Source organism: Lepidochelys kempii, chromosome 3 (genome assembly GCF_965140285.1).
Source record: "Lepidochelys kempii isolate rLepKem1 chromosome 3, rLepKem1.hap1, whole genome shotgun sequence".
Lineage (NCBI taxonomy): Eukaryota > Metazoa > Chordata > Testudines > Cheloniidae > Lepidochelys > Lepidochelys kempii.
In genome coordinates, this window is record NC_136382.1 from 162481091 (window position 1) to 162508092 (window position 27002).

At 40.2% G+C, this 27002-nt stretch overlaps 1 protein-coding gene across 2 annotated transcripts in view; it reads right to left on the reverse strand.

The window, feature by feature from the left end:
* MARK1 (microtubule affinity regulating kinase 1) overlaps nt 1-26721 on the reverse strand; it is a 119263-nt gene extending 92542 nt beyond the window's left edge. The window contains exon 1 of one of the 2 annotated variants that reach the window (XM_073338840.2): nt 26282-26721. In XM_073338840.2, coding sequence (XP_073194941.1) covers nt 26282-26332 — 51 coding nt within the window. In that variant the 5' untranslated portion in view covers nt 26333-26721. The remainder of the gene's footprint in view (nt 1-26281) is intronic. The other variant, XM_073338843.2, reaches the window with a different exon arrangement.
* Between the last annotated feature and the right edge of the window lie 281 nt (nt 26722-27002).

Consider the following 27002-nt stretch of genomic DNA (forward strand, 5'->3'; position numbering starts at 1 on the left):
GATGTTCTTATACACACAAACCATGAAAAAATGGGTGTTTATCACTACAAAAGGTTTTCTCTCCCCACACCCCACTCTCCTGCTGGTAATAGCTTTTCTAAAGTGATCACTCTCCTTAAAATGTGTATGATAATCAAGGTGGGCCATTTCCAGCACAAATCCAGGGTTTAACAAGAACATCTGAGGAATGGGGGGGGAGAGGGAGAGAACCAAGGGGAAATAGGTTGCCTTGCATAATGACTTAGCCACTCCCAGTCTCTATTCAAGCCTAAGTTAATTGTATCCAATTTGCAAATGAATTCCAATTCAGCAGTCTCTCGCTGGAGTCTGGTTTTTAAGTTTTTCTGTTGTAATATCGCAACTTTCATGTCTGTAATCGCGTGACCAGAGAGATTAAAGTGTTCTCCGACTGGTTTATGAATGTTATAATTCTTGACATCTGATTTGTGTCCATTTATTCTTTTATGTAGAGACTGTCCAGTTTGACCAATATTAACCAGGACGACTTTAAGTGAGGAGTTACTGTATTACTGTGCATCGAGATTTGATTACACTCTGAAATATTCGACATATGAAAAACCACTGTGCAAAAAACCCTGAAACATATTAAATGAGACTATAGAGTAAGAGGCCGACATAGTGTATACGTACTTTAACTCAAACATGCACTTTAATTACTAAGAAATAGTTTATTTCTTAGCAGGTCATATATTTTAATTTGTTTAGCAGGTCAAATATTTCAATTGCTGAACATTATACAACAGAACAGCAGTCGGGGTTAACTGAAGAAATATTGTCTAGCAACAGACCGCAGAGGACAGTGTTCCCTTTACTGGAGACAAACTAAAGGTCAAGAACTGGTTAGTCTCATATGTCAGGACAGGCCTTTACTATTTTGTCTCTATCTTCTCATTGAGAAAAACTAAAATGCAAACATCTGGATTGGTATAGATCTATTTGCACAATCAAGTCTTTTAATCTTAACACTGAATTAGTGTAAGATGCATGTGTCATGGAGAAAAGAATCAATAAAAAACAGCAGTATTACCTCATTTAAGAGTTGTTCTGTCTTTTTGACATATACATAAAGTTATTATAAATTAAAAATTCAAAAGATCATTACAAGGTACTGAATGTTAAGATTAAGTCATTTTGATCTAATTTCTCATTTTTAGTGCCCAAAATAAAAAGAAGTTATTTAAGACGAAGTTAAACTCTCTCTCCATTATTTTCAAAACTCAATTTATATCAAACCTTCAATAGCATCTACAGTACTTGGATGGGTTACGGTATCCTGACCCAACAATAAAAAAAAATGTATTTCATAATCATAACAACCATTGTGAAACTGCATGACGTGCAAGGCTTATAGGCTAAAACTTGTTTCTAATATTGCCCCATGTATGAATATGAGGAAACCCCAACACTGACACTATTCCACCAAAATGGCCCATTGTAGCAGAACAATCAAAAGGATTTAAAAGCATTTTAACTTGTGCTCAAAGTTATTACAATCAGATTATAAATTATCCAAACTTCCCATAAATTTCAGTGTCTAAGTGTAAGTGAAATACAGTACTATGAATTTAAAAGAAACAAGAAAGCTGAGAAACATAGTTAGCACTTAAGAACATAATAAAGCAAAGACTTAAAACAGATCATTCACCATGGCAATGAACAACTCTAAATCCTAGAACTCCTTATTTTATTCTCCTATTCTCTCACCCACAACAAAAAAAATCACACTTAGAATTTCTTAATTTGGTAAAACCTATGACTCAGAAGTTTTCAGTGTATAAACTCCAATTGCTATTGTCAATTCTCATCCCACTAATATAGGACAAAATGTTTTTACTGCTTTCTTTATTTATAGAAGAAGTTCCACATATTAAAGGGGTGCGGGGGGGGGGGGTGAGGGGGGCAGGAAGGAGTATTAAATAGGATCTCCCATTCACCAAGGGTAAAATACCAAAATTATGGGAGAATTATGTCATCTGAAGAAAGCATGTATATTTGTATTAATTCTCATATTAAAGTTCATGAGTAACTGCTACACTAAAATCATAATAGGTAGAAAACAGGAACAGAAGCAGTCAGCAGGAGATCTCATCAAGGTTTTAAAAGACTGAGGTTTCCTTGTTTCTTACTTAAAGACTTAGTGCTTATTAAAATTTTATTTCTCTCTCCAACCAGGACCCACATGAAAAACTTTAGTCTTAAAATGATGCCTGACTTTGCAGGATTTAAATGGTCTTTAACCAAAACACAAAAACTGTTTATATTTCATGAGATAAACGAATGCTTTGGCTTACTATTTTATCTAGCATACTTTTATCTATTACTAATTTATTTTTGCTGTGCCTGTTAAACTACTCTCTAAAGGCTTCAAAGTGCATACAAACATTGTGTCTGACAAGTTGAACAAGTACTATAAAACAACAGTTTATACTGTCAAATTTTAGTACTGACCTACAGTAATTCATAGCTATAAACCTGGAGTTACACAGGATGCATGATAGAGCAAGTTTCTTGTAGCTCTAGCTCCATCTCTAATTATCCCTCCCACATAATCTGTTTTTGCTTGGCATTAGAGTGCACAATTTGCTCTCTTTAAACCTTTTGCTGGTGAAGTAACTGGCCCAATATTTGGACCAACAGTAGTAGTACAATGCAGAAGACTCCAAAATAAATTAAATAAGGTTTAATAAATAAATTGTGCCAAAAGGCCTAGACGCTGCTGGAGATTCACTGCTTAATTTACAGATGGCCAGGGGAACTATAGCAGAAGTTCTTAATCTTACAAAATTTACCAAAAGCTGGAGAGAGAGTGGGAAGAGGAGTACATGTTCCAGACCCAGAACAAAATTACCGAGTCTATTCCAGAGATACCAGGCCCTATAGTGCCCTTCCAGAGACACACTAGTTGAGAGAAGTAAAGCAGCAGCTCTCAAGGGAATAGGAGTGCACCCTCAGAGCCCCCTGGACAATGATGATATCAGACTGACTTCTTCAATTCTAACTCTGGACATTACTTTCTGCTTGCTGATGCTCATTTGCACCAAGCTCTCTCTTGCTTATTAGCAAGTGCACTTGTTTTCAGATGCAACAGAACATTTACAGGACACCTTCTATCAAGCAGAGTAGTATTGAGATCTAAACGAAATAAGGATTTATAGGATCCAGGGACTCAGACCTATCTCTAATAAATATAGATATTAAGATTCAGATTTAAATACAGTACAGACATCCAGAGAAGAGACAGTAATGCCTAAATTGGTGTCCTAAAACCAAATGGGCTTTATGAAAAGGAAGAAGCCCTTACGTAAGATGAGAAAACCTCTACATGTCATACAGCACTCAGCTCTCTGGATGCAGAAAAGGCTTTTGATTTGGCAGAATGCCAATTTTTATCTATATGTGGTTTTGGGGGATACTTTTAGAAGTGGATTAAAATAATCCATAAAAATCCTGCATGATGCATCTAGGGAACAAATCAGACTAGTTTCTGGAATGAGTCTTTATTGGAACGAGTCCATCATGCATACAGACAGAACCGAATCTGGCAAGACAGTCACATTACAAAATTGTGTGCTAGACACATATTCCAAAATTCTGGCATCCATAAAACATCCTGTTACTTAAACGTGCTCTTACTAACTGAACATATATGAGACACCTGATCAAGCAAAAAGAGCAGATTGTGGTGATATATGAAATAAATAATGGTGCTTTCACACTCTGGCTGAAGAAGAATATATTCACATGTTGAGGCAAATATAACTGGAAAAAAGAGTTGTCCATCCCTGAAATTCAAACAAATTCATGTAGACAAGAAAAAGCACAATATGAGTTTATACAGATTGTTTGAGTCTTTTCTTTTATGGAAGATTTTTATTAATAAAAGCAAGGCAAAGCTATCTGAATTAGAAATTTTCATACAAGGGTTTGAAGTTTCAGCAATCAAGGTTGTCTAGAATGTATAGTTTCATTACTATGATTTAAAAAGACAAACTAGATTAAGCTATTAAGTTATGGAGTACAGACTGTAAATATTAAACAACAGCAAAAGAACAGAATAATACAGACAATAATTATTGGGTTGTAATGCTAATCAGATAATACTACACATGTTTTGTGTGGTTCACAGAATGTATGTTTCTCCACCTCTATCTATAATATGTAATATTGTCCCATATGACAGTATAAAATGTAAGACAGCCAGATCCTCTTTCATACACATGATATGGAAATGCTGGATAGTAAAAATATTTTGGAAATCTATACTGAAATAAAAAAGAAAAAAATACTTGAGCTAGAACTCAAACAGGACTTAAAGACATGTATTGAGAGATGGTCTATAAAAAGGATTTAAAGAGGGAACAAGGAAGCCACAGTTTTTCTTGCCCTTTACATCAAAAGAAGAAACCCTATAGCCATGGACCCAAGGCAACAGGAATAAACAATTAGTAGAATATCTACTAATGAAAAATTTATGAGAACAGGGAGAGACAAGCTCACAAAAGATGGATACAAGTAATATTACAACTTTCACAAAAAACAATAGAGAAATTGAAATCATTGGGACACTTCAGTATGGACATAATCTTTTACTTACAGTACAGATAGTCAAGAAGAGCCTACGTAGACAACAATCAAATTACATCCTTTTTTCCTTTAGCTTTCTCTACTTATCTTCTGAGACTTTCTCTCCCACCCCTAGAAAACCGTCAGCTTCCCAATAAAAGACTAGCTTAAAAGTTGATATATGTATATTTAACTATTCATATTAAGGTATGGTTGTGTTTAAATAATTTTTAAACAGGAAAAGGCTAATGAAATAACAAATGTACAATTAAATACTGTTAATTTTGTAACAAGATAGGTACTTATGTGTCATGGCACCAACTGAAATGTTTTATTGTAAACTATCTTAAATATCAATAAAATGTTCTTCCCTTAGTTTTTTATTATCCTCTGCCCCTCTCCATCTCAGTCCCCGCACTGTGTTTCCAGCCTTGTACTCCCTTGTCCTGCTTGCTCCTTTCCATCCTTCCTTTTCTCTCTTCACTCATTTTCCCACTTTTCTTCCCCCCCACCCCCATCCTTCCAACTTGGCAGAAACAGCAATAATACCAGGGGTCATAAGAATGGCCAAACTGGGTCATATCAAAGGTCCACCCAGCCCAGTATCTTGTCTACCAACAGTCACCAATGCCAGGTGCCCCAGAAGGAGTGAACCTAACAGGTAATGATCAAGTGATCTCTCTCCCGCCATTCATCTCCACCCTCTGACAAACAGAGGCTAGGGACACCATTCCTTACCCATTCTGGCTAATAGCCATTAATGGACTTAACCTCCATGAATTTATCCAGTTCTCTTTTAAACTCTGTTATAGTCCTAGCCTTCACAACCTCCTCAGGCAAGGAATTCCACAGGTTGACTGTGCGCTGAGTGAAGAAGAACTTCCTTTAATTTGTGTTAAACCTGCTGCCCATTAATTTCATTTGGTGACCCCTAGTTCTTATATTATGGGAACAAGTAAATAACTTTTCCTTATTCACTTTCTCCACACCACTCATGATTTTATATACCTCTATCATATCTCCCCTTTTTTCCAAGCTGAAAAGTCCTAGCCTGTTTAATCTCTCCTCATATGGGACCCATTCCAAACCCCAAATCATTTTAGTTGCCCTTTTCTGAACCTTTTCTAATGCTAGTATATCGTTTTTGAGATGAAGGGACCACATTTGTACGCAGTATTCAAGATGTGGTCGTACCATGGATTTATATAAAGGGAATAAGATATTCTCTGTCTTATTCTCTATCACTTTTTAAGTGATTCCTAAAATCCCATTTGCTTTTTTGACTGCTGCTGCACACCGTGTGGACGTCTTCAGAGAACTATCCACAATGACTCCAAGCTGCATAGCCTCTTTCTCCTCTTCATCTCATCCCCACAGAGGAAAAAAGTGAAACAGACATTGTCCGGGGAATACCATCTGACAATATAGGGGAACACCACTCTACCATGTCTCCCCACTCCCAACCAATGAACACACAGTGCTGCAGCCAGTGCCCTGAGTGCATGCGGGGACTAAACCAATAAAAGGAGGCAAGAGGTAGCAACAGGGGGAATGCATACATGCAGTGCCTCGGGAACCCAATGACATCACCAACCACTAACTGCATCTCTTTTTTCTGGGCTTGACAATTAACTTCAGATTAAATGGTATCAACTGGGCATGGGCATAGACAGGGTCATATTGTTATTTCAATTGCGGGTTTTTGTTTTTTAATTTGAAAACTATAAAAACTCCCCTTTCCTTATGTTTTGTACAGATTATATTAAATCTCTCCTATTTCTATTTTAACCCAGGATAACTAGAAATTTGGAGAAGCAGAGAGTTTAAACACCGGCAGAGAATAAATATTTAAAATATTTTTATATAAATAAAATTAAACTTGTCTTAAAATTAAGGTTGTAAACTCTTTGGGGTAAGGTCCATGTCTTACTAGATATCTGTAAAATACCTAGCACAAGGGGGCTGCAATCCTCACAGAGCATTTAGACTTTATTGTACTGTAATGTAACCAACATCAACATAGACGAGATGAGCATTACAATAGCTGTTTCAGAAATGGAAGGACAAAGCTCTAAGTGGACAGTGAATTAATACCTATGGAAGAAATAGAGCTAATAAAGCAATTGGCTGACAAATTGGAAAACATTGAGACAGAATTAATGCAGAAAGTAACAACTAAGAATGTGTTTACTTCCCCAAGGCACTGAAGAAACAATTTTGAACAATTTGTTTGAACAATTGATTCCTTGTGGGCAGAGACAAACAGATCACCATCTCCGGAAAGAACAAAAGACAGCGAACACGAGACATATTACCACCAAAGAATCCAACACTACACACACAAAAAAAACCTACCAAAGATTTAAAGAGAAGGAAACAATAGCTAACATTCCATCTGTGTTCAGTGAAAGTAGGAGGAATTCATGGAAGTCAGGAACATATTAAAACAATTAAGTTTGGTTTCTCATATGTAGTAGCTAAAAATGTTATACAACTTCTATATGTCCATCTTCACATCCCCAGAAGCAGCAAAGCATTTTCTCAGCCGACTCTTCAGATTCAGAATCAATTTGAACCTTGCAGTTAATCTAAAATAAAAATTATATACCACTCACGCTATACATTACAGCTTTCCTATACAGAACATTTGAACCAGCTACCTTCACAATAGGGATTTGAATATCACGAACACCAGTTTTAACAAATGAGAACTTGACTCAAAGTAAGTAAATGGATCCAAAGGTATCTATTCTCAGCCTACCAAAATTCATCAAATCACTGTTAGTAACCTCTCCCCCACACCAATAATCAGCAGGTCAAGTTAAGTTATGATAATCATAAAACAGAATTAATTGTTCTAGGACAGTAAGAGAGAGAAGTATTTTTTTAAAGTTATATTTATAGGCACTAAGCCCTTATTCCAGAAAAACTAACCTTATAATAAAATGCTGGTCAATATATTACTATATTTGATGCTACCATGTCATAGCTTGAAATTTTTAAACAGAAGAAAACCAAGATATTTTTGAAATAGAATTACTGGAATCTGCAGAAGTTACACTGTTATCTTAAAATCTGAATTATACACAATCTGTCAAAGAACTGTGCTACAACTAAAACATGACACTCTGAAACCCCTTTTTAAACAGCTTTTTGGAGAAAGAGGTACAGTCAGAGATAGGACTGCTTTTAAACTGTAGTTAGCTCAATGTGAGCAAGAGATGTATTTTTCTACTGAATTCACTTTCCCAAAAGGTGGTTGTAGATTGGGGCAGACAACTGGGTGAATGATGTGATAGAGAATTTAACTTTGCTAGTGACCAACTGAACTCTCCACATGAAGGCAGTCTGAGGGTGGGGCAGAGAGAACACTGGTGAATTCTATTCAACACACAAACCACCACCTGTAGGCATTAGATCTTAATACATACCATTGGGCCATCTTACCTCTGAAATGTCACCAATGAGTTATGTGGATATTATCAGGATTGGAAAGTTCAAAATGACCTCTTTTCTCTTACCTATTTGTAAAATGATTAGTATTTCCCCTCCAAAGTACCCACACAAACTGAACCCCAACTTTTCATTAAAAAATGCAAACAATTTTTGTTTTCCCCATCTCAATTCTCATGAATATGATAGTAACAACATTTTCACACATGATTAAGAAACTACATTCACACTGCTCTGAAAATAAGAACTTATTTTTTAAAGTTCTTATTATACCTGTCTATATCCCTCAAAGATGAAAAAAAGGTTAACAGGCAACAAAACATGATAAAGACATGAAAAAAATTAGGTTCTTAATACTGAGCACCCAAATTAAGAGCTCTACAAGGCTGTCTTTCTGTTCTTATAAAATATCACAACAGAACCTTCCCCAGCCAACCTTCTCTACCAAGCAGCAGAAAGACCCGAGGCTCTCTGAAGAAATCCAAAAATGAAACACGACACAAAAACTGTACCACCTCTTCACCAGGGTGCTTGTGCCCAGCCCAGATAGCCACGGTAGAGGTATGCTGGGGAGAACATGGAAGTGGGGTGGGGAAAGTCACTGAAAAGAGAGGATAAGAGACCAACTGGGATGTGAAGGAGGAAAGGAGATATAATTGAAGGGCAAAAAAAATCAACAGAAAACAAAAACGATGAAAAGAAAAAAAATTCTGAACAGAAATCAAAGACTTAAAGGAAAAGGAGCAAGAAATAAGATAGGGTTTGGCGGAAGATAATGGGCTGTGAGAGTGGACGAGACATGGGTAACATAGCTAAGACTAGAAAAAAATAAATCAGTAAAGGAATGTGGAAAAAAGCATTTAACAACCATCCAGTCTTATTATTTAGCTGTTGTTTACAGTGCCACTGAGCAAGTGTGGCACTTCAGAGAACAAAAATGTAGTCGTTGCCCCAAGCAACTTGCAATCTAGGTCAGATATGACATGACACCACAAACCCTTAAGAACCCTTCTCAGTTGCCAAGCCTTCCTGTTTCTCACCCAGGTAACAGATGACAGATTTTCACTTGGAAAATCTGGTCACCCTCTGTATCCCCCAGGTCTTCAGGGTTAGGGAGTAAATCTCTGTGGTAATTAACAAGAAACACTACCAGAAAGCTGTGCTTTAGCAACCAGCAGCAGAGGCAGAAGTCACCCTTAGACTTTGCTGGGAGAGGTTTTACACCCTGTAAGGCTGAAGTGTTAGGACCATTTGGAAGCTGAAGCTACTGCAGAGAACTGCAGCCCACCTAAGTGGAGTTGCAAACAGAGTACTTTAGACCACTTCTCTGTGATCTGCACTCATGTCCAGTAAGTTTCCAGGTGGAAAGCAAGTTGCTAGTTTTAACTTATAAAGCCCTAAATGGATGGTTACATGAGAGATCATCGCTTTTCCCATGATATATCATCACAGTTGCGATCTGAAACCAATATGTGGGATAGGCACCCACAGTAATATATGAGCACCTAATGCTGTATTGCAATAAGCAAAAATTATATATAATCCCAAGAACAAAGAGGAACCCAAGTGGTTTTGTTGTTGCATCACTGGTCTCAGTGTGCCCTGAATGTTGGAGGCAGTCACTTGAAATGAAGCAGGCAATTGGGCGTTAGATTATTATGCATGAAAGATCTGAAGTGGGCAATTAAGGGTAACCAACAGTGTTGTGGGTGACAAAAGGAGTGTCCCTGTTAAGTGCATGGTTCTTGGTATCTAGCAGAATTATGAATTTTAGTTCCCAGGTTTGTCAATTTTTTTCCTGATGCAATCAACGTAATGAGCTACTGTATGGTTTTGTCCTCTGAGGGGCGTCCACTCAGATTATTCTTTCTTACGACAGTCATGGGGGACATTGGGGTTGGTTTAGTCTTTGTTGTGAAAGAATTCCTTAATGCAGAGTCGGAAGAATTCTTCTAGTTCATGTTAGTATGTTATCATATTCTAAGTTGAGGCAGAAGTTCACTCCATTGGAGAGTACAGAAACCTCCATTCTGATTAGAATTAGTCTTTGATGATATTGGGATGTCATGTAGTGTCCATATGGTGGGCCACCTGTCTTGGTTTCTCCTGCAGGTGGTGTTCCATTGGCTGTGAAATGGTTATACTTAGTTCCATGTTTTGTTTTTGTGTTGGACGGCTATCAAGCTTTTTTTTTGGTTTGGGTTTCCTGCATGATCTTCTAAGCAGGTTTCCTGATGTGTTTCTGGAAACAACTAGTTAAAATTTGACAATTTTTATGTTGAAGTTTTCCAACTCTAAATATTTTTATAAGTTCCTTATGAACCATTATTATTAGCAGCATGAACCTTGTAATAAGTCGTGTAAAACATAGGTTTTCTTAAACAAACATCATTTATAAAATCACACAGAGTGCTCTATGAAAAGTGTTTATGCTGCTCGTTAGTTAGAATTTCTGTATCCTAATGGAATATGTTATGTCACAAAATTGGTTAATAATTAGACACATGCACATCTCTCTCAAACAGTCATTTGGCTGACAGTCTGGAGAATGCAGTTTTGTTGAGAACGCCACTTGTAATTATTTTGGATAAAAATGTATATAGGCTAAAAATGAATTTCTAAATACCAAATAAGAACATAATCGATAGAAAGTGTGTGAAAAACGACTTTATGGTTCTTAATTTGGGGTCAGGATTTACATCACAGAGACTGTAGTCTTGCCACAGTAAGGGTGGAGCTAGCTTTTTGTTATAAGCCCATACGTGGCAACTTTTTCCTGTCCGACATTTTATAAGTAAGGGTAAGTGTAAGATACAGTCACCAATGAAACCACCACCATAGTTGGGGACTCACTCACAACACAATAATTCCCTGATATTGTTTAAAAGTTTGGTCTTACCATAGGAATGAACCGCATTTAACTGTGCAACTTGCTGAAGTAAAAGGGTATTGTACTGTTCAGAAATGCCGTTAAATGCAGTCTGGTCCTTTTTATCTTGCAAGAGAAAACTGTTTTAACTGTGAAACAGGATAACTATGTTGTATCCAACTAGTCAGATATAGCAGTACTTACAGTGTAGATTTGAGCTAAAAGAAAAGGCATCTTCAGATAATATGGAAAACAATCTTTCCTTCTCCCACTAGGAGTGCACTCTGTCCCTATTTTAATACAGTTTTAAATAAGTGATTAAGTAACATGCAAACAGTTGAGACTACCCTAACTCCTTAGGAACAATTCACCTATGTGTCGAAATCGTTACATTGCCCTAGGATTTAGCAAACATGGCCCCAATCCCACAAAGATTTATGGATGTCCTTAACTTTATGCCCTCCAAGCACTTACAGGGCACATGGACTACTTCCAGGGGCACATGCTTAACTTGGTGCCAAGTCTTTTCAAGATCAGAGCTTAAGTTACAAATACCCCATGGTATTGCATTCCTGAGTTGATGTTCTCACCTAAATTAATCTTTGAGCTTTAATTTTCTCACAATCCATGAGCTCAGACCATCCTAAGTTTAACACTAAAATAATTGAGACTGAAAGTTAAATCTTTCTAAGACCCTATTTTCAGTCAAAAGAAAAGGAGTACTTGTGGCACCTTAGAGACTAACAAATTTGAGCATAAGCTTTCGTGAGCTACAGCTCACTCCGATGAAGTGAGCTGTAGCTCACGAAAGCTTATGCTCAAATAAATTGGTTAGTCTAAGGTGCCACAAGTCCTCTTTTTCTTTTTGCGAATACAGACTAACATGGCTGCTACTCTGAAATCAGTCAAAAGCAACGTTCAGCAACTGAGAAATACATGATACACATCAAAAGTTTTTAAACAGTCAGAGTGGACTCATTCATTGATAACAGCAGCTTTTTTGGATACTGTCATTCATATCGAAATATATTGCACAAAGTTTCACAGCCATTTAAAGTCAAACTATGTACAGTAAGCTATGTCAACTATATTCTTGTGACAGAGTATAGGGTGAAGAGAAGTGCCAAAGCCAAGGAATAAGAACAAATATAAGAATCAGAACTGGATAATTTTATTAGCAAGAGAAGATCAGAAAGAAAGTCTCAGGGCCATAGAAAAAAAAATTACAGATACTGACACTAGGAATAGGACCTACTATCCAAGAAAGTGAGAAAAGAGGTTTGGGGGGAATCTCTTGAGAAAATTAAAGATGAAATTGAGATTGAAAGGGAGAAGTAGAGTAGTAAAGAAATTACAGTTACAGATGAGGAGAGGTCAAAACAAAATAAAACACTTATTCAAAGATAAAAAATTGCCATTAATTACTCTCTCTCTAGTTCTTGGAGGGCTGGGATAAACACAGCTTCCAAGTAGCAGCCTTCTAACAACAGTCCCATCCAGCAAATCATCAAGGCGGCTCACTGGATGGGACTCTCAGTATTACAAAATACAGATGTTTCACTGAATCCAAACTTATGGGGGACAATGAGGGCATGAGGGGGAAGCATTTTTGGAGCACTACAGGGGGAGGCTATTATCAAGGCACAGATCATTCCCCTGACCTTCCCTGTGTTCGTGAGGACATTGGGAAGGTGGGGGGGGGGCGGGGGAGAATGGACAAGATAAACCAATATTGATACAAAGGGCAGAAATGTGCCTCTTTCCCCTTCCCCTCACAATATCAACTAAACTCAGAAGTAGAAGCAGGGCCCTGGATGATAGTAGTGTTGCCAACTCCATGGCTGAGTCTCCTCACTAACAAAGAGCAGGATCTCGGCAAAGGGAGCAATAGGCTCAGCATCTGAGCTTGTAGCTTCACACTAGCATCTACATCGACAGATCCACCTCTTTGTCAAGCATGTTTTGATGCAGACATGAACAACTAAACACGTCATAATGCTTCCTTCATAATATGCTTCTATTAATTCCATAACTAATTAAAAATTAAGTTAGATATTAGATAGATAAGTGAAATTTCAGTGTTTTCACGTGAAACTGGTATTTTCTTTCATATATGTTTGGAGTCTTCATATCCTATACTCCTCAATTTATTGAGTGCTGTAAAAAAGATGAGAATATTCTCTCAAAGATAAAATAGAAAAGATGTACCATATAATGTATATTTCCATATATTCTTCAACTTCTGAAACTACAATTATTTTTTCTAATATGCCTTCACTTTTATGAAGTAAACCTCCCAGATTTTTTTTGAGTGTCCATTTCCCCCAAATTGTTAGAATCCACTTACGCTTCTTAAAGGTGATGGTTAAGTGAATCTGCCAAGCATGAACTGTTCCTGAAGAATGAGTGATTATTTTAAATAGAATGGAGGAAATTCAAAGGATGACTTTTCATCTTCTTGTGCAGAATATCCTCTAGAGTACACGGAAAATTGCTCACTATGAAAGGAATACATGAACTGTACAATTTGTAATCCTTTGTAAATTGAACAGCTCTATGTTCTCTTAGGGGGGTGCCTGTTTTATTCAGTAATTCAGTGAAAAGTTTTTATCCCGAAATTTCTGGTGAGACCTAAATTGTACATTTATTATCCATGGACATAGGTACTTTCTGGAAACCACATTTGTCACCTATCTTGTAGCAAGTCTCAGAACTCATAGGTGAGAAACAACTGAAGATGCTAAAGGTCAAGTGTATATCCTTTATAGATGAGTTTTTGAAAAACTCACTAGTTCATGTATTTTTTCCTAGAGCCATACATGTTGCCGTAATAGATACTCTAAAATCTTCTGTTGCTTCATAATTCTTCCTCAAGATATTACCACCTATCAGATAACTCTTTATATCAGAAGTTCCCGCTATGAAGATACTTTTAGCCAAGAAAGTTACAATTAATATACTGCCTTACAGTAACAAAACAATATGCTCTCTCTCTCTCTCTCTCAACAGATGACTTCTGAAAATGTTTAATCTCTGTTCATATAGAGGAATTCTCATTGTGTATTTATTATATCACCCAGTACAGAACAAAATGTGATAACTTACTCGGGGGAAAAAAACACTGATTAAGGAAAAAAACATTCTTGTCATCTGGCTGAGCATTTAAAATTGTAATAGTCTACAGTCTAATAGTCCCTTTTCACCAATAGGTTCAAAACATTCTGCGTTCTTTGGTCTCTTCTTCAGAACTTTGAGTCAGATTATTTCCCTATTAAAATGCTATTCGGGATGTGCACACACACAGCTATCACTTGCCTGACAAGAAAAGATAATAACTATGTAACCTTGGTAAAGACAAAGACACTTGAGTATTGTGTACAATTTGGTTCACATCATTAACAAACAAAAAATCTGGAGATAGTACAGGGAAGGGTGGGAAACATAAGAAAGTTAGGATAAATGACCAAAGAGGAGACAATAAAGGAGTTTAGAAAGTACAGTTTGAAGAGAGAGACACACACAGACAGACAAAGTAGAGTATTACTTAACGGTTTGCAGGACTAGCATTTGGAAGAGGGCATAAGCGCCGACTGCACAGGGCTAGAGCACCCACAGGGAAAAATTAGTGGGTGCTCTGCATCCACTGGCAGCCAAGCTCCCCCACCCTACCCCCCTGGGGCCCAACCTACGCCTCCTCCCCTGAGCACATCACGTCCCTGCTCCTCCGCCTACCTTCCAGCACTTCCCGCTGCCAAACAGCTGTTTGGCGGCGTGCTTGGAGGGAGGGGAGAAGCGGGAACGTGGCACGCTCAGGGTAGAAGGTGGAAAGAGGCGGGGCCGGGATTTGGGGAAGGAGTCGGAATAGGGGCAGAGGTGGAGTTGGGGCAGGGAGGGGGGCAGAGGGGGGTCGAGCACCCACCAGCAAAAGCAGAAATCAGTGCCTATGGAAGAGGGTAACTTACAGTAGCACCATAATGAGCAGAAGTAATGTGTGTCAAGATGACAGATATTAGAAAGCATGTAATAATAAATCTATCCAAATGAATCAGCTGAGGTAGTAGTTGAGATCCTATCACCATGTTTCAAATAGATTATATAAGCAAGGCCTGCTTAGTTTACCATTCAGTAAAACCACAGTTGCCTTATTTCCACTCTTTTTACAATGGAATAAGTGTTTTTTTCTCTCACCTGTCTATAATCAGCCATCTTTAGCAGAGGCACAATGCTAACCTCACAGTAAATATTACAAATGACATTTTTTAGGATTTTACAGTGAGATAATCCTAATGTGCAAATTATCTCACTGTAAGAGAGATTTTGTTAACATTGTTTACTGAACAAACAACAGAAAGCAGAGAGAAGACCTTAGTATGAAGATCTGCACACACATGCTTCTGGCACTACGAATAGGTGGTTCTAAGAGCACTACTTCTCCCTCTATCATCCATCCAAGAAGGAGAAAAGATCAAAGAGCATAGCAGAGCACCTGAGCCTCACGTAGAGAGCGCTTCCCAAAGAGACTACTGCCAAACAGACCAAAGCATGAATAATCACATTTTGAACATCTACACAATCTATTGTGAATGCTGGTTTATTTTAGCTTTTCAACTGGTCAGATTTGACATGAACAGAGCAGACTGATTTAAATCAAAGCAATATTCTCTCTCTGTCTGCAGAAGAGGCTACTGCTGTCAAAACCTGGCTTAGCACTTCAACAAACTCTGGTTCCAAGTACTCAGTCAACAGTTTAATGGCTTGACTTTCTTTAAAACTTTGCAGCAAACATATACTGCTTAATATTAATGTTTTTAATTTAAATGTTAATACATTACAGTAAGTTTAGACTTAACATAGGTTGTCATCCTTTTCAAATTTATTTTTAAAGAGATTTTTTAAAACAAAAATAATTAAGAAAATTTAAATACAAAAGACCATTTTTTATTTTTAAAATATCATTGATTTTATCCACTCTGCTTGGGAATACCACATTTTTTGTTTTATTTGTTTTCCCCCTTTCCTAATTCAACCCCTGTAGTTACATGATGAATATTGAACCCTAGACCGCTGACAGGTTAAAGCTCAATACCTCAAGACCCAACGAGGCTAGAAACAGGAGACTTATTTTTGGACTGGATACAGCTCTTGCCCTTAATAGATTCAGAGATATTGAATCTCACAAGTCCAACCTTAAATATGGAAAAAATATTTTGAATTATTAAAATTCTAAAAATTAGTTACAATCTTTTCTCCCACTAAGCCTTGAAAAGTGGACTCCCTGGAACTAAGGCAGCACCATTTTACATGTGGGAAATGTAACATGCTGTAATACTGACAGAAGTGTTTAAAAAGATAAGAACATTTTTAAAACTGTTTCTCTGTATGACATATAGCGAATACACAATGGTGTTGTGTGGTATAAAGTTTTTATTGGTGCTGGTATCGGCACTCATGAGTAACAAATGTCACCCAAACTCAAGCCAATACAACCATAATATTCACTGTCATGCAATCATCATCATATTCTGTATGCACAAATATGTACATATTTGTGTGTGTTTTTTAGAAACAGTCCATTTCATTCACTACTGGCATGCAATCACTGTTGGGGGAGGAACAATGGAAGCTGTTCAAACAATGCAAGGACATACGAAGTAACAGTTTAAGTCACAAAATTAAGAACATGAGATAATTCAAACAGAAATGTAGGCTTACAGAATGAAATTACTCAACAGTATATTTAATGTATTCATCGGGGTTACAAAAAGAAGTAAATAGTTATTTTGCTATTAAAATACATCTGTTTCTTCAAATCCTTTGACATTTCTTATGCTAGCTTCAAGTTTTAAGTTCTTTTCTTCAATGATGGGGGGTTTTTTGTAGTTAAGATATTGGATGGGAACTCAGGAGATCTGGGTTTAATTTCCAGCTCTGCCACAGACTTCTTGTGTAACCTTGAGCAAGTCACAAACCCTCTATGCATGTGTTCCCTCTCAGTTGCTTGTATGTTGTATCCCTTTTTCACCCTTTGTCTGCCTGCTCTGTTTACATCTTGATTCTGTAAACACTTGTGCATGATCTTAGCTCTATGCATGAGTAGTCCCAATTAATTAAATGGGACTGCTCATGTGCTTAGAGTTCAACTGTGTTAAGTGTTTGCAGGACTGGTGCTTAAACTGTAAGCTCTTCAGGACAGGGACATTATTACTATGTTTTTGTATGGTGCCTCACATAATGGCCCAGTCTCTGTTGGGCCTCTGTGCTTTACTGTAATAATAAATAAGAATTTGTCACCATTAATAACATCTCTTACTCTTGCAAAACAGAGCTACAAGATCTTAGGTGGCTACAGATGTTCCACTATACGTACTGCGTGAATGCTTAGTACCAGAGTTGAATTAAGGTCCTTTCTTATAACAGAAGTTTCATATCTACAGTCTTATTAGTTTAAAAGACCCGCGTAGAATGAAATATTATTTTAGGTTCATTTCTATGGATTAACTGGAACATATTAAATTATTGTAATATGTTATTTTAAGTTTGAATGCTACTTTCTCTTTTCATTAACATCCTTCATTTTGTAACTCTCACATATAGTATACAAAGCAAATATAAAACAGAAGTGGATTCTGCAATACCACTCAACCACCTAAGCAGAAAATGCTGTTGACAGTTCTGTATTGATCGGTGTTGGTATTTGTCTGCACTTATGAGTAAATTAAATATGCTTGCGTAATAAGCTTTGCACAGTATTTCAATCAACATTAGCAATCTTCTTAAGATTTCCCATATGAAGTACTATGAAATCATTTATTATTCATTCCTTTAGTGGGTTAAACAGATACTTGAAGATTTTTAGAGAGACTTCCCATACTATTCAGGCATTTTTTTTTAATTCAAGTTATATCTCATAACTTATACTACTTGCTTTTTTGAAAAAGTTTGTTTAGGTTTTGTATTCATCTTTACTGAAGACAGTGAAAATAACTAAAAATTTACCACAACAAACGTGAAACTTTTTGGTCCTCACACATTACCACAGCACTGCAAAGCACTGTTCTAATCAGTGCAGGGAACACTTGGATGTAAACATAAATGTTTCCACTTTCAAAACAATCAATTTTATTAAGTGTTTAAGTATTTATAAAATAACTCAAAAATCTAAACCATTCTGCACACAAAGCGTTTTGCTCCTGATTAGTACTGAAGAATTACAAAGCCTGTTGACTGCAGTAGGAGTTTCAAGTGGTTAACACTCTGGAACAGGGTGAAAGTTTTCAAAATGAACAAGAGCAAGCCATGACACTTGAAAGCTAGTAAAGAAAATGTATTTACTTCAACAAAAATATTAATCTGTTCTACTATCATCTACTGCTTCTCACAATCCCAATGATACAAGTGCACATCAAAGTGAAGGCAAATCATCTGTCTTGGTAGGACAAATAATTTAAAACAATGCATATCACTGTAGGATTTACAAGCTGATGCACAAAAAAATCTACTCAATATTTTACGTGTAAACAGCCTTCTATTGATTTGCCACTATAGTATGAACCATGCCATTCCTACTTGATCGTGTCTGGTTCATTGCCTTAAAGGTTAATTGTAGCCCAGCTGAATTTAACTGGGCAGAAGCCTATTACAGTGAATGTGAACATATGTCCTTCGACAAAAGTAAACATTTTCTTTTAAAGTTTGCACACAAAAAACCCTAAGACTCATCTAAAAGAAAAACAAATTCCGCAACTGTCCTCTAAGCTTCACAAGGATGCAAAATTAACCTACATATGACATATACCTTTCAATGAAGCGACCTCAGAATTATTTTACAACTATAATTACTGCACACGTTTGGTCATATTTATGTAAATGAAGTTGAAAATAGCAGGACAGGAAACCTGCCTTGCAAAAAGTACTATTTTACCAATTTGTAGTTTCTTACCTTGGTTTCCCTGGGATACCTGCCAAAATTCTGCCTAATGTGCAATATCCTATCCAGTTACAAAACTCAAAATTGACTTTGAGACAGCCTCGATATTTAGAAGACCTTTTTGCTAATTATCTAGCCTGAGAAGACATAGCTCAGTATTATTCTTCATAGCATTTAATTACAAGAAAACCACCTACAGTTAAAATTGGAAATTTTACTTTAACATTGGACTGAGAGACTACCAAAAAAGTTCATTTACGAACTGGAGAAGTGAAAACAACGCTATAAATTAACTATATATGGCAGTAAACTTTTTTGGGGAGAAGGAAAATATGGAGAAAAGAAACAAAATTGATTCTGTAGTTAAAATGGAAGAAAAACTATTAAGCTATTTGATAGCATGTACTTCAAACTTCCACTATAGTGAAGGTTATAAAATAGTTTCCATTTTAACTTCTTGTTTTCACATGCCCATAACATTCCAAAACATTCACCTTTTGCTCTGAATCTTTTCACGCTTTACCACTGCCCAAGGGGTATATTATATAGGGCAGAAGACACCAGACCAATTTTAAGAGAGTTTTAGCAAAATCCCTCCAGTGATTCTGAAATCGTGGAGAGAAGAAAAATAAAAAATCTGTACTGCTAAATTATAGCCACATATTTCAAAAAAAATAAAAACAATGGCTAAAGGATAAGGGCCAGAGTTTGAAACTTGACACTGACTGCACTGAGCAGTGTTTTTTGGTGAAGGGAGGTGGAGGAAATACATGCTATGCAATTGAAAGATCACTTCTGAACACTGCCAATGAAACCACAGTCTTTTTGGGACATCATGGCACATTCTACCAGCTTGCCCTGATCACCGAACTGATTCTCTTAAATTACTGCTGGGACAATTTGCATGAAGGATATTTTGGGGCTTTGTTTGCAATTGGAAAATTGGTGGGGAGAGAGAGGAATTGTGCTTGCACCAGTGAAGCTCCTTCATTATTACCAGTGGTGGAAACTGTAGCGAAGACAAGGCTTACACATTTTCACTCTCATTGAACAGCTCTCAGAGATCAGTAGTAAAATCGCTTTTGCCCTCTCTACACAATAGCTTCTGCTTGCAGACATCAACTAGTGCAAAACACAAAAAACAAAACAAAAAAAAAACACTTCTAACTTATTACAGCATAAACACTCCCTTAAATTTTACTGAAACTTCAAACTCTTCAAAAAGACTCAACTTCCTTAACTTCAGGGTCAGAAAAAAATCATAAATGCAAATACAAACAGATCAGTCTAATTTTGCCAGACTTTACAATATTTTACAAATGCTGTATTTTCATTTAAAGGGAAAGTTAAAGCTCAATCTTTTCTGTTGTTCTATCACCATTAAAAACGTATAGAAAACTGACTCCATACGAACAGCAGCAGCGCAGGGAGGAACTTAACCCATTCACAACAAAGTGTTAACTTCTAATAATTTTACCATTTTAAGGCTCCCAATTTATTCTTTGAAAAGACAAATTAGTTTTCCCCTTTTTAAAAAAGACAAAGGTATTAAATTCAAAAAGCTACATTAATGCAAATTAGGTCTGCACAATTAAAATCACAATGTAAAAAAAAGTGAAGGTCTCAACAGCAATGATAATTTGACAACATTGCACATATTTAGTATTTTTCTTGTTTTTCTGGTTAAATGTGTAACCAATTAGTACATTGGTATTGGTGTATTGGTTGTAAAATTACAATTTTCAGGATGTGGAACACAAGCAAATTCATGTTACTGTTACATATGAACTTTAAAACCCACAGAGTCAGGAAATAAAGTTAAAGTCATGTGGAGATTTTTTTCACTTGCTTTGCCGAAAACATTTTCTTCTACTTAATAAGAAATCAAAATATCATTTGACATAAGAATAGCCTGAAAAAGACATGAACTTAAGAACAGAATTATGAGATGAATTCTTTTAACAGAGAGGTCAGAAATTAAACCTTTATTCCATATGTCCCATTAGTAGCCATATACATTTCAAATGAAAAGTTAAATTCAAACTGGTTGACATAGTTTTGTAAAAAACAAAGATGCTGACCTACATTTAAAAAGGTATCACACATTCCATCTATATTCTTCTTCCACAACACTGTGTCTCGACAACTGGTTTTTCCCTACAGCATGGAAACCCACTCTGTGGATGCAACAATACTGTACAACTTTGACAGAAGCAAAAACAATCTCCAACAGAAGGATATAACAACATTTTATGTTCCCACCACCTAAGCCATGTACGTAGTGGCACACTTACATACAGAGAAAAATAATCTGACATGGAGATGATATGGCCAATATTCACACCACTCCATCAAATTGTGGAGAAAAAAGATCCAGCGTACTTTTGAACCGGCAAAGCTCAGAAACCAGGCCATGCTGTTGCTTAAGGCACTGGAAAAAAGAATTCTTGTCAGGATATTTTCTCCCACGCCCCCTCTCCCCAAACCAAAACCATATGTTCTTATCATGTAAAGCAAATCCAGACAATAAAAATATTCTAACTATAGCATAGTTAATATACCCAATTAACCCATCCCATGCTGTCCCCTTATCTTCCTCACCCCCACTTTCAGTTTTATCCTTCTCCTCAGGACAATTTCAGTTCCTTGGTGCAAAATAGCCAGACTTCATGTCAGTACTTTTTTCTGGGTTACTGCATTTAATTGACTAATCTGCTTATTCCCTGCTAGCCATTTGTACGAGGCTGTCCAATTAACCCCCAAAGAAAAATTAAAACTCAGGGCATTATTGGTATCTAATAGGTTAATATCCTTATCTTCATGAACCAGAAAATAGTAAATCATTGGGGGAGGAGGCGAGGTTCATAAGATTGTCACATTGCATGCACACTGTTATACAGGTGACCTTTGAGTATACTTTTCCTGCCGCACAATTTTTTCCAATCCAATAATACAAATAATTTTTCCCATCATAGTACTTCAAGCTACACACACTATTCCTGAGGGCATTCTGCGCCAAAACATTTAAAATTCTGCACACAATATTTTAAAATTCTGCAAATTGTATTTGTTAAATGAACGTGGAGGCTCCAGCATGGCACTGTGGAGTACAGGCCACTGACTGCACAGAGGTTGGAGATCACTGTGCAGCTTCCCACTCCCCCCACCCCCAGGACACAGACTCAGCAGTGAGGCTGCACCCAACCCTCACACAGCGCAAGGACCCGGCCTGCCCCAGAAACACCCCAGGGTCCCGCCCCTCCGTGTGGGCAGGCAGGCTCAGCAAGGCAGGATCCAACAGTGTAGGGGCTTAATGTTGGGGGATCCAGGTGTGGGTTGAGAAGGTTCTGTGTGGGGCAATCTGGGTGTAGGTGGCTCAGTGGGGGATCCAGGTACGGGCGGAAATCTGGATGCACAGGGGCTTGTTGGTTGGTGCAACGGTAATGGAACGCTGCAGGGGAGGCCAAGGGGAAGGTGGTTTGGACTCAGCAGCAGGGCGGGGGGATTGGGTATGGGGGGGAGAGAGCTCGGCGGGGGGGGTGGTTGTGGGGAGCTCAGTGGGGGAGGGTTCAGATCCTGGGGGAGTGGGGCTCAGTGGAGTGGGGATCCACTGTAGCTGGCTGGGGCTCAGTGCGGTGGGGATCCGGGTGCACAAGGCTCTTCAGGGTGGTGCAGGGGGAGTGGGGTTCATCGGGGGGGTGAGACTCAGCGGGAGGCTCTGGATGCATGGGGGTTGGGCGGATGGGGGAGCAGCTCCCTGTACAGGAATCCGTCCCCCTGCAGCTGAGGAGCAATGGGTGCAGGAAGTGGGGGCGGGGTGGTTTGCAGAGCTTCCTGCAGCAGGGAGAGAAATCTGGGGGTGGGTCTGACCTGGCCCTGGATGCTGTGCAGGGGAAGAGGAAGTCCCAGCCTCCCCAGCCGAGCCAGGACTAGCAACTGAGCCCGGCGCAGGGAAGGAGCCAACAGCCCGGTCTTCCCCAGTCCTGCCTCTTGTCCCACAGTAATTTACCTCTCTGCCGTCTACCCTGGGAACTCAAAACATACTGCTGAGGAGGGTCACATGACTGTTCTTATGGCTTCCCTTTGCTTCCCTGCCAGAAAGTCATTTTTCTACAGGAAAGCAAAGAAATATGCAGGGGACATAAATTCTGTGCACATGCAGTGGAGCAGCATTCCCCCAGGAGTAATATTCAAGCCTTCACCGTCATCAAAAAGGCATCCCACCTGCCTCTCCAACTACCGTGTTCTCTCATTCAACCTCCAAGCTTTAGGGGAAATCTATCAAAATTCATAAAGCCACCTTCTTATTCTCCTCTCTATCCCTTCTTAAAACACCTCTCTGCAATCAGTCTACCATTAGGTCGCAATTTTTTCCACCTGGCATTACTTAGACATGGGGCAAGCTGCAACTTCTATTTTTCTTCTCAACTCTGTTCATTTTGTTATCTCATCCTTCCACTCCACCCCATCCCCACACTATTTTATGCATTTGTTACACGCTGCATGACACCTACAGTGCAAGCTCTCTGGGGCAGCGACTGATATCTTTGTTATTTGTCTGTTTAGTACACTGCACAATGGGGCCCTGATCCTTGGTTGCATTTCCTACGTGCTATCATAACACAAACAACACTAAAAACATCCAAAAGAGTTCAGCTGAAGTGGACTATGGAATTCCAAAGAGTTCCCAGACTGGGAGGCTAAGTGGCCTTTACGTCAGGAAGATGATTAAAGCCATTACTAGCTTTACCAAAGCAAGCAAGAAAAGGCCAACCTCCACCATCACCCAACATTTTATCTTCTGCAAAATAAAAAAAAAAACAAACAGACCTGGAACTTTACAATAAATAAGGAATGGTATTTATAATTACAAACTTATTTGTCCTCTTTTACCTTTACCTCAACTAAATCATTTTCCAACTATACCACATGATGTGACATGACATGAAGGGGCTCACTTCTCTTTGACATGTGTTACAGATCGATTGTTCAACAGTAAGGGACAGATTAATTATATTCATGTATATTTTTTACATGTGGGCTATGGCTAGTATGGCTTGTTATGCCAGTTAATTTTTCTGTATCTGAATTTTTTAATGTACATAATTCAGTGAAACTTATGTTATACTAATTAATGTAACCACATGATCTTATTTCTGTTACCTTTGTCCTCCCTTCCCTACCGCCTCTCTCTTATTTCATATTAGCCTGTGAACTCTTTGGAATAGGCACTATATCTGCCTGTGTGTTTATAAAATGCAAAGCACAATGAGGCCCAAATCTTAGTTAGGGTCTTTGTGTACTACTGCAATATAAATAAAAATGTATCTTTTTCCCCACTCACTTCCCCCTCCAGTTTCCTAATAATCATATCTGCCCACTAGAAACTGTATGTGTAAACATAAGGCCAGAGCTCGTATGTTGTCTCCATTCTTCCTCCTAACCCTTCCATTACTATCCTAATAGCTATTAATGATAGGCACTTTCTAGATATATTTGTTTTAGGTTTCCGTCCCTGTATTCTGTAGCCCACACAAAAAAAGTTTCATATCTCGTATACCACCACTGTGTATATCTATAAAATGTCACCACTGGAAAGGAACATAAAAGATATTTATATACATAAAGTCAAATCTTTTAAAACTTTTAATTTACCCTGCCCTCCCACATAACAAGCTTAACATTGGAAATATCCACCCCGTTTATGGTGGCCAGTATTATTTTAGGCCTCTACTCTGTAAGTAGGACCCTACCAAATTCACAGTCCATTATGGTCAATTTCACATCCATAGGATTTGAAAATTGGTAAATTTCACATTTTCAGATGTTCAAATCTGAAATTTCAGGGTGTTGTAACCGTGGGGGTCCTGACCCAAAAGGGGATTGTGAAGAGAGTCGCAAACCTGTTGTATGTGTGTGTGGGCAGGGTGTTCACGGGACTGGCACCCTCACTTCGGTGCTGCCTTCAGAGCTGGACTCTGAAGGCAGCAACTGCATAACTTCCTGCAGCCACAGGAGGTTCATGGAGGCGGGTCTGAGCTCCCCCCAAGAGCAGCTGTGCAGGGGATGGACAAGTCCTGTCCCTCCCCAGCCCCGCTGGATCTAGGAGCCCCCTAGCTGGGGCGCTCCTAGCTGCAAGAAGAAATCGGACTTCATGGGGAAAGGCTTATTTCACAGTCTGCGATGCATTTTTCACGGTCGTAAAATTGGTAGGGCCCTATTTATAAGGCACCACTTTGGCTGTGGAACAAGGAGGCAAGGGTCGAAGGATGTTTAAGAAGAGCACAAATGGAGACACAGCTAAGTAGCCCAATGGAGTACTAGTCAAGGGAGTACAGCCTCTTTCAAAGGAGCAAGATGCATCAGAGGAAGTACCGTAAGGGGAATGCAAAGATCAACCCATCCCCAAAGGGCTACAAAGTGAGAGCAGCTCAACCTAGGGGACGCAAGATGGGGTAGCGTGCCCAGCCCAGGCAGAAAGAGCATAAAAGGTTTCCTACCTCTGGTGTATGGAAGGGTTGGAGAATATAGAAAGGGCGCAAACCAGCCTCGAGAGGAAACATGTGCAGCTAGCCCAAGCCTGAGGACAGGTCTACACTAGAAGTCCTACATCAGCGCAGCTGTGCCGATGTAGTGCGTCTGGTGAAGACGCTCTATGCCAACAGGAAAGCGCTCTTCCAGCAGCATAATTCCTCCACCTCCCCAAGAGGTGGAAGCCATGTTGGCGCAAGAGCGTCTCCCACCAACATAACAGCAGTGTGGACAGCGCTTCGGTCGCTGTAACTTGCATCGCTGGGGGGGGGGTCTTTTCCACACCCCAGAGTGCCCAAATTAGATTGACTTAGCGTAGACCTGCCCCGAGCGAAGGACATAACCAAACCTGATTGCTGGTGTGGGGAAGTGCAGACTCTACCAGACTATCCTTATGCACAAGGATAGTCCTAACCAACCTGAACAGACAATGCATAAGAGTCACTGTCCAGCTTGGGTACGTCAGAGGGGGTTGCCTAGCCTAGGGGGTGGGGGTCGATGGGAGAGAGGAGCTCAGCCTGGCTCGGAGGAGTGGGCCGGAGCGGAGGAAGGGGGCACACGGGGGTGCCTGGCTCACGCAGAGAATGCCGGAGGGAGGGAGAAGCCCAGGCAGAGAGGGGTGACCGGCCTAGGGGACAGGGCGGTGGGGGCGCTTGCCCAGAAGGAGGGGAGCCGGAGGACTAGGCGATCCGGGCCAGCACGGAAGGGAAGGGCTGAAGAAAGGTGCCTGGCCCGCCCGGAGCGTGCGTACGGGGGAGCGGCCCAGCTGGGCTTGGGGGGAGGCGGCGGCGGCGGCCTAACCGGGCGCTGGCTACCTGGGCTGGGGTGAGCCCGGAGGAGGAGGCCGGGGCGGGGGGCAGCGCGGGAGCGGGGAGGGAAGCCAGCCCGCCGGAGGGCGGCGCGGGGCCCGGACTCACGTTCTCGGTGTCCCGCTCGTTCACGGTGGGCAGCGGCGTCCGCGTGGACATCTTGCGGGCGGCGGGCGGGCCCCGCGCCGGGGACGGGCCGCCCGGGAGTCCTAGGCCGCGGCGGTGCGGGGAGACCGGCTTCCCCAGCGGGGGGGGGACCCGGGGACGTGCCGCGGCGCCGGCCCCGCTAGGTTCCCGGGGCCATGGCCTCCGCCTCCGCCTCCTTCGCGCCCGGGCCGGGATCGGGGCAGCCCGACCGGCTGCGCCTGCTGCCGCTGCCCACCCAGGTGAGTGGCCGGCAGCGCGGGGGAGCTGGAGCTGCCTCCTCACAGCATCCGGCGGCGGCGGCTCCTCCCCACGCGGCTCTGCCCCTCCCAGCCCGCGCCGCCCGGCCCAAGGCACCGGCTCGCTCGATCCGGCCGCCGCTGCTTGTGGTGGGGGGAGAAGCCAGCGGCTGCTTCCAGCGCGGGCGGGCGCAGCAAACAGGGGCGCCTCAACAGCGCCGGGTGGGCGGGCGCAGAGCGGCGCTGACGGCAGGGCGGGGGCCGGCAAAGAATGAGGGGGCGCGGCCCCCTGCCCGCGCCGGCTGCCGGGGGTCCCGCCTGGGCCCGAGCCCTGGCAGCGCTTCGGCGGACGGGCCTTGCGCTCCCGAGCCAGCCGGGGGAGTTCGGGGTCCGGTGCGGGTCGGGAGCGGAGGGGTTAATTCCCCCACCCCTGATCCGAAGGGGGC